This window comes from Dipodomys spectabilis, unplaced genomic scaffold (genome assembly GCF_019054845.1).
Source record: "Dipodomys spectabilis isolate Male_0828 unplaced genomic scaffold, ASM1905484v1 ptg000003l, whole genome shotgun sequence".
Taxonomy (NCBI): domain Eukaryota; kingdom Metazoa; phylum Chordata; class Mammalia; order Rodentia; family Heteromyidae; genus Dipodomys; species Dipodomys spectabilis.
In genome coordinates this window covers 1,761,573-1,775,432 of record NW_024870680.1, presented here as the reverse complement: position 1 = coordinate 1,775,432, position 13,860 = coordinate 1,761,573, and the positions used below count along the sequence as shown (strand labels likewise).

Sequence of the window (13,860 nt, the reverse complement as noted above, 5' to 3'; positions counted from 1 at the left end):
ACTCCTCTCCCCTCAAATGGAGTTTAAACTCAGAACATTATACTTGCTTGGCTTGATTGCTCAATTGGTGCTGTACCATTTGATCCACACCTTCAGTCCAGTTTTTGCTCTTAAGTTTGGTGATAGTCTCAAGAACATGTTTTTTCTGTCCTGACTACCTTCAAATCATGACCCTCTGGATCTTTGTCCTTGAATAGCTAGGATTAGTGATGTGAGACACCAGTGCACAGCATCTTCAGCCCTTCTTTGGTTGCTAACAATGGCTAATATCACTCAAATGTGATCATCCATCCACCCACCCATCCATCTAATGAACATATTTTTTATTAGCATATATAAGTTATATAAAATGAAGAATTTCCCTTCTTTTAAAACACTTTGTGTTTTGGTTTGGTTTTGGTTTTGAGCCAGGGACTTGTTTTATGCCTGGCTTCAGGCTTACTATGTAGTCCAGGCTGGCCTTAAACTCATGGTCCTCCATCAGCTCAAGGTGCTGGGACTACAGGTATGCACTATCACATGCAGCATTGACTGTGTGTCTAGCACTGTGTTTCAGGCCAATGAATACAGAAAATGAATAAGATATAGTCTCTTCTCAGTAAGTCTATAGCACAGTGTGTGCTGTGTGTGTGTGTGTGTGTGTGTGTGTGTGTGTGTGTGTGTATGTGTACCACAAAACAGGTATTAATAAGATAGGATGATAAATCCTCTATTGCAGCTCATGATCACTTAGATGATAAAGAAGGGAGCTCACATATCTGATATGCTCTCCAACAACAGTGATACCTAAGAGATCCATGATTTACACAAGTGAGAGGCTGGGTATGTTTCATATAGAAGTGGCTGTTTTGTTAGAAGCTTGAAAACAAAAAAATTGTGAGAGGATCCATGTAGAAAGTCAGGCAAAGAGTGTCCAGAAGTAAAGCAGACCATAAGAGAGTCACATGACCAAGGACGTTTCCCAAATTGAGAATATTATCAGTGTTATATATGCAGGTTTCTAAGCAGGTACTCAAATATCTGGATAGTTCCTTCTTTGGAACAGCTTCTTTTCTTTTTCCTTTCTTTCTTTTTGTCGTTGTTGACAATTGGGTTTCAAACTCAGGGCATCACATACTGACTTGGATTTCTTGCTCCTGCCTGGAGCTCTATTTGCGCTTGAATTTCAATCCAGCCTGGACTTTTGCTAGTTATTTGGAGATGGAGTCTGGTGGCTTCCCTTGAACCATGATACTTCAGCCTCCTGAGTAACTAGGATTACAGAAATGAGTCACATATGCTTGGTTGCATTGCTTTTATAAAAGTTGTTTCCAATTCTGGATGGAATTTGTTACTTGTAACTTTAGGTCTCTTTGTTTTCCCAAATCAAGAGAGTGAGAAATTCTTCTCCATGATAGAAGCATGGGATGGATTCACAATCTATCTAGCCATATATTATATATATATATACACACATATATATATATATACATATATACATATATATATATATATATATATATACATATATATGTACACACTGTATGTGGAGAGACAGAGAGAAAGTTTTTGTGCACTGCTGTGGATGCTTGGCACTGAGCAGGTATGATATAAATGCATTTAAGACAGCATTTGATAGCTGTAAAGTATTGTATACAGACACAAATCTCTCTAGAGGGCCTTATAGAGCCTGGCACTGCTCAGTCCTTGGTAAATGTCTATGAATAAATAAATGGCAGAGAAGGTGTAAGGAATGTGTTCTTTAAAATGTATAGCATAAGCTGGAGCCTGTGGCTCATGTCTATAACCACAGTAACTCAGGAGCTGAGATTTGAGGATCGCAGTTTGAAGGCAACCCAAGCAGGTAAGTCTGTAAGACTCCCATTAATTACCCAAAAAGCTAAAAGTAGAGCTGAGGCTTAAGTTATAGAGTGCTAGCTTTGAGTAAAATAAGCTCAGGGACAGTGTCCAGCCCCTGAGTTCAAGCACCAGGACCAGCAAAAAGAATCAAAACAAAAAGAAAAGGTATGCATAGAAGGAATGCTGTAGGACAGCAGGTGGGGGAAGCGCTCTGTGGAGTCATTTAATGTGAATGGATTTGGATTTCATTAAGTAATCTTGGCCATGAAAGATAAATAGGTCCTGGAGAGACAGAAGAATTGGAGGAGTCTAAAGACAGACAAGCAATATGAGCAGAATTTCACAGAGACTAATATCTTCCTAATACAATTTAAGTATCTGAAATCATTAATGCTCTTAATAATGGTTCGAGTATATTCAAATTCACAAAAGAGGACTGATTTTGCAGGCATATTATAATTTGGCCAATGCAATGAAAGGACTAGTGATTGCTTTAGTAGATAGCCTAAGTAAGCTCACATGATAATGTTAAAGCAAAAGTAAATAATTAAAGCAAAAGTGGCAAATGATAGCTTCTAAAATTAAATTAAAGTAGAGGCAACCACACTAATGTTTTTCATACCTGACTAGAATCTCAAGGGAGAGTTTTATCGTCTGAGAAAAGTTACTTAAAGCTAGAATCATTTTGTCATTGTATTTTAGAACCCCAACCTCATATCTCTGGAAATTTTGAATCTTGTAGAGGCAGAACTTTAGGTTCATCAGATTCAATGCTTTATTTAGGTCAGAACTGGGTTTTAGGTTTTTTTTGTTGTTGTTGTTGAGTTGTTGATTTGCAGCTGAAGTGCAAGCCTTAAATGGAAGTCTGGCATTATCTACTTGACAATGACATGATGGGACACCCTGTCGTGCTGGGAATTAGTGTCTAAAACCAAGATGTTAATCACAGGGACCTCTATACATTGATGACATAAATAGCATGTTTCTATATAAAAAAATCTGTAGTGACTCATTCCCATTTAAATAAAAATCTTCCATTGCTATTTCAGTGAACTGAATGACGGACTTTGAGGACTTCTCTTTGTGCTCTACGTTTAGCTAATTTGACTTCCCAGAAAACTGCTGTATCTGTAGAATTAATGATGCTTTTTTCCTTGGGTTCTCAGAGAGGCTGAAGATATTTTATGTGAGGAAGAGAGGATAAATGCAGTCATAATACTCAATGTACATGGGTGACAATGGAAATCGAGGGGTTAGGTGGCATTGGGAGGGAGGGAGACGGTGACATTGATCAGGGTATATTCTATTCCCAAACTGATACCTTGCATTGAAATCTCTTTGTGCAACTACTTAAAGATTAAAAAAAAAATCATTCTCTCTCCATGGCCAGAGGTTGAAATTCTCTCTCTTAATCCTATTCTCACCTATGGAAACTCCATTCCAGGTACCACAAGGAAGTTTTCTAGAGTGAGCTCCTTGGGGCATCAGTTTTCATGAAGTTAAGATGGTTACTTGAGAAAAATGGTCCTTTGTACAATAAGAGTACCAGTGATTGGAAAGAGCTAGCAAATGAATGATTAATTTCTACATTGTAAGGCTTCTTAGTTTTTATCTCCAATGAAAGAATTAAGCTTTGGGGCTGGGAAGTTGGCTCAGTGGTAGAGTGCTTGCCTCGCATGCATGAGGCCCTGGGTTCAATTCCTCAGCACCACATAAGCAGAAAAAAGCCAGAAATAGCACTGTGGCTCAAGTGGTAGAGTGCTAGCCTTGAGCTGAAGAGCTGAGGGACAGTGCCCAGGCCCAGAGTTCAGACCCTATGACCGGACACCCCCCCCCCCCAAAAAAAAAAGAATTACGCTTTTTTTTTTTTAAATCTTCTGGTCAACAAAACAAATTTTTCGTGGAGAAATGCTTATAGTAATGTTCAACTCCATGAGTTATCATAAGTTGAAGCCAGAGTTAAAAGCTGCAAAAGCATTTGCCAGTCATGAAATATCAGGCCAATCTTCTAACTGTGCTGGACTTCAAACTCCTTATCTGAAAAATAGGATGGAGAGCTGCTTCTACTTGAAATACTTATGACCTTTAGAAATGAGAGACTAATAATCCATATCTGAAAAGTTCTGCTAGGTACTAGAACATAATAGGTGAAAAATAAATGAACCATTTGTGGTGACAATTCTAATTTATACTTCCTTTCCATTTTTTTTTCCTGGTATTGGGCTTTGGACTCTGGGCTCCTTTTACTCAAGGTGAGCACACTATCTCTTGAGCTACCACACCCCTTCTAGCTTTTTCTGTGATGAATTGGAGATAAGAGTCTCATAGACTTTCTTCCCTAAGCTGGCTTTGAACTGTGATCTTCAGCTCTCAGCTTCCTAAGTAGCTAGGATTATAGGTGTGAACCACTGGCACCCAGTTCTTTTCTCACCCATCCCTCAACTCATTCCTTCCCTCGCTTTTCTTAATTTTGTAATTTTCTTTTTTTTGGATGTCCTTTGTAATCTTTATTTTTTTTATTGTGAATATACTGTACAGAGGGGTTACAATTACATGGGCATGATAATGAGTACATTTCTTATTAAGCATTGTAGCCTCCTTTGTTTACCCCCCCCCCCCCCCACCGCCGCACCCCGCACCAAAGCTGTAATGGATCTCTATTTAAACGATTTGTTTTCTTGACTGCATTCTCCCCACACTTCTCTTCATTCATGTACTCCTCCCCCCAGCCCATCCTACCCTTTGCAGTTACTACTTTCAGTATTTGTTTTTTGGGGCTTTGGTTTTGCCTTTTAAAGGAATTACACTATTTAAATTCTCTCTTGCATCTGCCATATTTAAGCTAATGCATTTGTGAACACTCACATGCCACCCACATATTTACTTATAGGTTTATAGGTTAATTCTAGCTTTTACATATGAGGGAAAACATGCATCGTCATCTCTCTGGGCCTGACTTATGTCACTTAATATAATTTTTTTTCAAGGTTTTACATTTCTTTACAAATGGAAAACATCATTCTTTCTAATGGATGAGTAAAATTCCATTGTGTATGTACCACATTTTCTTGATCCACTGAGGGGCATCTGGGTTGATTCCACACATTGGCTATGGTGAACAGTGCTGTAACAAACATGGTTGAGCTGGTGGTTTTAATACAATCTATTTTTATAGTATTCTGATAGATTTCTAGGAATGTACTCTTAGGCCACAGGATCTATGTTTAGCTTTTGGGGTGATGTCCATACTGCTTTCTAGAGTAGTTGAACACCTTCGCATTCCCACCAACAGTGTAATAGGGTTCCCTTGTGGCCACATGTTTGTCATCCTCTGATGTACAAAAGAAACACAAAAGAGGTAGACACTGGTGGCTCATGCCTACAATACTAGCTACTCAAAAGGCTGAGATCTAGGATCACAGTTTTATCCTCATTAGATTATTGATGGCCAGTCTAACTGTTGTTTTGATTTGCATTTCCTTTTGGCCAGAGATGGTGAGCATTTTTTCTTGTGTCTATTGGTCATACTTACGTCTTCTTTCAAGAAATCTCTCTTTAGCTCATTAGCCCATTTATGAATTGGTTTGTTTGCTCTTTGAGGGTTTATTTAAGATCTCTTTATATTCAGGCTATTCGGCCCTTCTCTGAAGTGTAACCGGCAAAAATCTCTTCCTATTCTGTAGGCTGTCTTTTTACTTTATTGGCCATGTCTTTTGTCACACAGAAACCTTTAAGTTTGATGAAATCGCATTTGCAAGTTTTTCTTTGACTTACTATGCTTCTGGATCTTCCCTCAGAAAGTTCCTACCTATGCTGAAAAGTCCTAATGTCTCCATCCTGTAATAATTTCTTGATTTCAGGTCTTAAATTGAGGTCTTTTATCCATGTGATAAAAGCCCCTTTAGGTTTCTTTTCTTTTTCAGGACTTAAACTCAGGGCCTTGTACTCACTTGGTTTTCATGGTCATGGCTGGTGCTTTAGTTCTGGAGTCATGCCCCTGGCCCAGATTTTGCTAGTTAGTTGGAAATAATGTCTCTGTATCCAGTGTGACTTCAATTTATGATTTTACAGATCTCAGTTTCCTGAGAAGCCAGGATAATAAGGTGGGAGCCACTGGTACCCAGATCTTTCATGTTTCTTCTTCTTTATTCTCATCTTTTTCTTCTTATCTTTCTTATCTTTATCTCCTTCTCCTCTTCTTTTCTTTGTGCCAATCCCAGGGTTAAACTCAGGGCCTGGTTACTGTCCTTGAGCTTTGTTACTCAAGACTAATGCTCTACCACTTGAGCTACAGCTCCACTTCTGGCTTTTTGGTGGTTCATTGGAAATAAAGCATCTCATAGACATTGCTGCCTGGGCTGGCTTCAAACCATGATCCTTAGATCTCAGGCTTCTTAGTAGTTAGGATTATATGTGTGTGCCTCGGATGGCTATCTCCTTTGTATTCCTTTTCTGCATCTTCTTTACTTCCTGTTCTCGAAACCCCATTCCTTGTACTATAACCACTACTACTATTCACCTTTTATCGTAGACATAATTCATTATCTTATCCAAGCAATCATGGCATCTCATTTTTCCCATCAGTTTCCATCATAGGGGCTGACAATAATATCTGCATACTGTTCTTCCCTAAACAATTTGCAGCCATTTGAGACTGATTTAGTCAATAAGACATTACTTAATGAATTCTAAAAAAACACTTTATGTTTCCTAATCTAATATGCATTTCATGGAGTTATGGAAACCTTCTTAGAAGGATTAGTAAAAGGCTTTGGGCATGGCAGAGGTGTTGGTACTGGCAGCATTGGGACAGCATCAGAAAAAGCTTCCAAAACTCTTATAACATAAGAAATATCACATTTAAACTATTAGTGTGAGGGCTGGGAAGGTGGCACAGTGGTAGAGCGCTTGCCTTGCATGCCTGAGGCCCTGGGTTCGATTCCTCAGCACCACATAAGCAAAAAGAAAAAAGCCGGAAGTGGCGTTGTGGCTCAAGTGGTAGAGCGCTAGCCTTGAGCTGAAGAGCTGAGGGACAGCGCCCAGGCCCAGAGTTCAGGCCCCATGACCGGACCAAAAAAAAAAACAACTATTAGTGTGAGCTTCTAAAATATACTTTCTGTTACTCAAAACTAAACCTAAAGCTAACAGAATTAGCTACCATTTATTAAGTTCTTTATATGTACTGATACTAGGCACTTAACATATATTTAAGTTGACTTATTCCTCAAAACAGAGATGAATAAACACCATTTCATAGTTGAGGAAAGAGAAAATAATATTTTATTTAATAATATTATTAAAATGAACTCCAAGGAATGGAAACAAGAGGATTTTGCTTGTTGTTTTTTTTCTTGTTTGTTTCTCTATCTTTGGAAGGCTAATGGGGGCACAGAAATGGAGGAACAAGGGATGAGAAAATGCAGCGGTACTCACTAGACACTATGTTAAAATGAACTAAATGAACTATGTGACTTGTGGGTGAGGATGGGAGGGAAAAACTGGGAGAGAGTGAGGGAAGGGGTGACATTGGTCAAAAAGAACTGTACTCATTATCTGACTTATGAAATGGTAATCACTCTGTATATCACCTTTATGAAAGAACAGTGCCTTGTTGGAAGTTGGATGCTTGTACCATGCCTGTAATCCTAGCTAGTCAGGAGGCTGAGATCTGATGACCATGGTTCGAAGCTAGCCTGGACAGTTAAGTCCATGAGACTCTTATCCCCAGTTAGCCACCAACAAAAGCCAGAAATGGAGCTATGGCTTAAATGATAGAGTAATAGCCTTGACCAAAAAGCCAGGCTCTGAGTTCAAGCCCCAGGACTGGCACTCATATACATAAAAAATACCTCATTGGAATTTACACAACTAAATGCAAATCCAGGCATGTTTTCAACTGGCTGTTGCTTGTCTCTACTGCTATCTGTGTACTCTACTTCTGCTTATGGGTACTGTATATTCTTTGCTCTAAAGCATGTACCACATTCTCTTTAACCCTGAGAGTTGTCCACTGAGGTCTGCTATTTGGTAAGGAAGGGACATGTACAGATCTCATGCAGAAACAAGACCCAGGCTCAGTCTGGGATGATGGCACCTTGGCTTTCCACACCCCAGATGGAAGGAAACATAGCAGTGTTGAGCCAAGATAATAGCTTCTTTCCCTAAAGACATACGTTGAAAATGACCTATTTAAGCCCTTCTCACATCCCAACAGATGAACTTATTGGCACATTAGATTTCAAGTCTGAGAAACACAACTAATGACAATCATTTAAAGTAAAATGTGAAAATATTACACTCAGCTCACTTGCTCCCCATTATTTAACCTTAGTTGTAGTGGCCAATGTGGATTGGACACATAAATAAATAACTGGCTGACTAATTATATCCCACAATGGATAAATACTAGGTTAACACTCTAAGCATTGTAGTTTTGTATGACAGAGAAGGAATATTTAGTTTAGGAGTTGATGGAAGCTACAGAGGAGAGGCATTTTAGTTTGCATTTCTATGAAGAATATGGCTGAGAAAGGATGGGCAGGCATGGGTTATGATACAAAAGGGAGATAACTTACTCTGCCATTTTTCTTCTTCATATCAACATCCGGTTTTAGGTCACACATCCCAGATGAAGGCATAATCAGATCGTAGCCTGTCTCATCTATACTCACATAGACACACCAGAATTTATCCACGGTCACAGGAAGAAAATGTAACAACTGCTAAAATACCCACCTTACCCACTTTGAGACCCTGATAACCAAATGTACTAACTAAAATCTAATCATCAAGAACTACACATCCCTGAAGGGAAAACAAGTTAACAATACATTTCCACAAAGTCCTCTGAATTTTTTCCTACCAATACTATCAATAAAATTTGTTTTGACCAAAGTAGAAATAGAAGAACATAAAATACTAGTCAAATATTGCTAGAGGAAAGTGATCCCTATAGGAAAACTTGAGATCAATGATTCAGTTCTTGAGCAGATACTGGTATGAGGATAATGGAGTGTGAGGGATATTTGCAATATAGAACACTGTAGGCTTAACATTGTAAAAGTTCATAGGATCATTGGGGAGTAATATACAGCCTTGAAGACAAGCAAATACTAATACCCCATTACTACTTTCCAAATTCGTCCATTCATCCAACATAGCAACCATTCTTGAACTTCTTCTGTGTGTGACACACCCATCTAGGTCCAGCTAGTAACTGAGCATACAAGTCCCCCTAACCCCAAGGAGCTTGCTGTGCTTCAATTGGAACATAAAATGCTAAATTGTTTGGTAAGGAGCTGCTGCACTTCATCAATATGGAGAAGCCCTGGAAACCACAGGCTGTATTAGCAATGCCTCTATATTGTGCTGCCTTTTATGGAGCTCTTTTCTTTAGCAATACTATCCTGACTACATGTCCACCCATGACTTTTGGGTATACAATAAGACTGGCTAATGTTTATTTGTTTAATCAAAATAAAAAATACTATTTTGAGGTGCTGGTAGCTCAGACTTATAAATCCTAGCTTCTCAGGGGGCTGGGATCCGAGGATCCCAATGTGAAGTCAGCTGGGGCAGAAAAGTTGGTAAGACTCTTATCTCCAATAAATTACAAAATAAAAACAAAACCCTGGAAATGGAATTCTGGCTCAAGTGGTAGAACACTAGCCTTGAGAAAAACAAGCTCAACAGAAAATATGCTCAACAGCAACAGCAACAACAAAAAAACCCAAAGCAACCCAAAACAAAAACAAATACTTAAGAAGTTTTTACTATGTGGTAGGTATTTTATCAGAGAAGCATAGAGAGATAATATGAGGTTGTCAAAGGTAATATTGCTGGTAATTGCTACTGCCAGTATTAAAACTCATTGCTGTCCTACAGGACATTCTGCTAGAATGACTAAAATGTTTACTATATGTCCAAATTTCATTTCATATAGTCCCAACAAGTAGATATGATCCAAATTTATCAGATAAAAAGTAAAGTGCAGAAAGAGGAAAGGATAGTGCCAATGTTTAGACTACGTATAACCTTGTTCTGAAATCTAGAAGAGTTTCCTTTGTGGGTTTGGGGGATTTGAAGAAGGTACAAAGAAAAGGAGTATAAAAGAAGGTTCTGCAAAATAAATTTTCTCAGCCAAAATGAAAAGCTGATCTTGCAAAAGGTTCAGAGAAACAGTGTGTTGAATTAATAGATTAGTCAGGAAGGCAGATGGAATACATGCCAGTAGTTTAGATATATGGAAGGCCTTTGTTAGCAAACCATCACATTTCTGAGATTTATTGCAGAAGGCAAAAAATACAAAGTCATGATTTGTTGCGTATCTTCACAGATGAAAATATGAGATATAAGAAAGAAGAGTAAGAAGTAAAAGGACCAGGTTAGTAATATAGATAAACTTTTTCATATATATTATGAATTACTTTAGCATCCCAGCAGATTGCCCTCACCAAATTCATGCTTTGAAGTAGGGTAGATAGAAAGTTAAGACTCTCATGCAGGTTAAATGACAGTATAAGAGAATAGGTAAAGCAATATTATTTATATATTTATCTCCCATTTAAATAGTTGTGTGATATTTACCTTTATTTTGAGGAATATTTACCTTCCATTTATTTATGTAACTTCTAGAAATACTGTTCAATCAGTAGAATTTTCAGGGCTGCTATTGGGGCTGGTTTTTTTGATATGTACTTCTTACACAGAGGATACCTTTATTTTCAATCCATGGATCTATAGAATAGTATCATTTTATTTCCAAATAGACCACAATCTATACAGCCTTTCTAAAAAGTCAGGATTGTCCTCAAGCTGCAGATAATATGATCTCAATATCTTTTCAAGTGTGGGGTCATTTATATGTTACTATATTTTTTGCCAGTACTGGGGCTTGAACTCGTGGCCTGGGCACTGTCCCTAGGCTTCTTTTGCTTAAGGCTAGCACTCTACCCCTTGAGCCACAGTGCCACTTCTGGCTTTTTCTGTGTATGTGGTACTACTTGCTAGTCAAGCACTTTACCACTAAGCTACTTTCCCAGACCAATGTGGGGTCATTTATAACATAAGAAGTACCCTCAATTGGGGGAAATCATTCACTGTTTGTTGGATCTAGATTACTTTCAGATAGAAATTATCTAATAGCTGCTGTTTCATGATTTTGATTTTGATTGGGACAGGACTATAGTCAACAAAGAACTGGGAAGCTGTGAAGTTGTTCAGGACAACTGTATATGAAGCCACTTTGGCTTTTTTCAGCTCTGTAGGTATTTCAGAGAGTTCCATTAAGAACTAAAATATAAACAATGCTTTGTCATGTTTCTGTGAGATGGACAGTCAACACTTTGTCTTGGCTTAGTAAAAAGAAAAATTCAAGTGTCAGACACATGTAGCCCTTGGAATCATAGTCTTAATAGCTGTCTTCTTTATTCTGCTTTTGTCAACTAAAATTTAGTTCTTAATACTTCTCCCTTTGGGACCTGGCTATGTGTGTTACAGTTCACGGATGGGATTCTGTTCTCCTGGTTCTATCTTCCTGACTTCAACTTCCCTTTGGATGTAATAGCTTTTATCAGTGATCTGGAGATGCATGTTTCTAGCCTTGGCCTAGATAAGCAGATCTATATCTATTAACCTGCAAAAGTAAATCACAAGAAGGCCGGTCTGCCTTCCACAGCTTCATGGGTTTAGACCTCTCCCACTTAAAAGACAGGCAGCCAATGCCAAGGCCACTGCTTCAGCTCTAGTGGCAGCACCCCACTCTGTCCCACAACTATACCTTAGGGTTTCCCCAGAGGAGCCCCTCCTCTTCCACAAGTTGACGAGGCTGCTGGACCTGCTGGCTGCAGAAGAAGACTTGCCGTCTCCCACGTGCATGCGCACCACAGTGGACGTGGTGAAGGCGCTGCGCACATTTCTCTCCGGTTTGGCAAGGATGATGTACACCTTTGGCACAAACATGCAGCCGAGGGCCACTGTGGCACTCAGGCTGACGGAGAAGCACATGGTAATGATTTTGTAGTTGCTGCCGAAGTAGATCGGCACAAAGGCCAGCCATATGATGCAGGTGGTGTACATCGTGAAGGCGATGTACTTGGCCTCGTTGAAGTTGGCTGGAACATTTCTTGTCTTGAACGCATAGAAAGTGCAGCTCAAAATCAGTAACCCATTGTATCCGAGAGGAGTGACAACGCCTAGGTTGGTGGTGTTACAAATCAGGTAGACTTCCCTAATGCTTGGGTAGTCGTGCATGATATCAGGAGGCTCCATGATGAAAAGAGCCACAATAATGCCTAACTGGATACATATGAGGATGAAAGCAATCACTAACTGGGCACAGGCACTCATGAATCTAGGCTTTTTTGTACAGATCTTCTTCTTGCTGCCAGCTAGGATTCTGGCAATACGGTTGGTCTTGGTTACCAGGGCCGAGTAGCTCATTGCTGGAGAGAGACCAATGCCAATTCTCTGAAGATAGCAATAAATCTGTTTGGGCTTTGCGATGAGGCAAAAGGTACATAAATAGCCAAGGCAGATGCCAGCAAGAATAATGTAGCAGAGCTCCCTGCTGGAGGACTTGACTACTGGAGTATCACGGTAAATGATGAAGATGACAGTAACAAACAGAGTGGCAAGCAGGCCAAGGCAGGCAAACACCACGGCTGCAATGGGCTCAGGGTCTCCCCAGCGAAGGTACTGCACCGGGATCAAATCACAACCTGCAGAGACACAGACACATATTGAAAAAGAGAGAAAGAAATTTGCTTATTTCATAGGTTTCTAAGTTATAAGTAGTTGCTTATGACCATGTAGTTCATCTTCCATCTACTTTTTCAATTTTCAGGGCCCTTTGCTATTAAAAAATAAAATTATTCAGAGCTAAGTGCTATAATCCTAGCTACTCAGGAGGCTGAGGTCTTAGTATCACAGTTTGAAAGCCAACCCAGGCATGAAAGTCTGTGAGACTCTTGTTTTCAGTTTACTAGGAAAAAGCTAGAAGTAGAAGTGTGATTGAAATGGAAGGAGGCCAGCTTTGACAGAAGAGTTTAAGCAACAGTACTATACTCCTGAGTTCCAGCCCAAGGACTAGCATACACATACACACACACACACACACACACACACACACACACACAAATTATTCAGAAAATCTTTTTGTTATTAAGTAAATATTTTGTGATGGGGAGTCTTCTAGGTTTTGAAAGTAAATGATGATAAACCTGATCCCTGAACTCATAAAAGAAATAATTGGGTCTTTTAAACAATTTCTGATATATGTGATTGCTAGTTGCTTGCAATATCCATTTTTTTCATTCTTCCTCAACAAAAGGGCTCCAGTTTCACTTGAGGAAGCATCGAAAAAGCCACGTTTCAGGAGCATTGCAGTCAAATGTGGCATATGACTAGGTCTTCGCCAATAAATACACAAAGGATTCCTATAAGGAGTGACTCATTCTTGAGAGTATCCTTTGCCTCTTTACTTGCTTCAACCCAGTGCTGCTTGGAATACAAACAGAACGGCTAAAACTCCAGCAACTGTCTTGGTCTTTAAGGTAACTTTAAAGACAGAAAAAATCGTGGGGTTTGAAAGAGAAACAGATGGAGTCAAATCTCTGGTACCCAAGAACCACCCACAGGCTCTGGCTTATGTATAGCTACACCTCTTTTGTCTAAGCTATTTCATTTATTTTCTGATATATGCAGGTAAACAAAGTCCTAGTTGATAGAGTGTAGAGTTTTCCTGTTATCTTGATACATCCCACCATCAGGGGTAAGTGGATTTGAATGCCGTAGGTTACTGGAGGGTGTGGGAGGCAACAATATGTAATGATGGCAAAGAAACTTGTATTTCTTCTAAAGCATGTCCAAGGTAGGTCTATTGTAGAAAGAAAATAAAGGCAGCATTCTTTCTTCTTCCCTCTACATCCATCCACACTACTAGACTCCTCCTTCAAGAATACAGGTTTCAAGGACTACCATTAGTATGAGAATTGGATTAATGATAAAACTAGTAGGAGTTAT

At 39.2% G+C, this 13,860-nt stretch overlaps 1 protein-coding gene across 3 annotated transcripts in view; it reads right to left on the bottom strand.

Annotated features, from left to right (window-relative positions):
• Grm5 (glutamate metabotropic receptor 5) overlaps window positions 1-13,860 on the bottom strand; it is a 506,808-nt gene that overhangs the window by 48,506 nt on the left and 444,442 nt on the right. For all 3 annotated transcript variants that reach the window (XM_042688901.1, XM_042688912.1, XM_042688921.1), the window contains exon 7: window positions 11,618-12,557. In XM_042688901.1, the coding sequence (XP_042544835.1) occupies window positions 11,618-12,557 (940 nt within the window). The remainder of the gene's footprint in view (window positions 1-11,617; window positions 12,558-13,860) is intronic.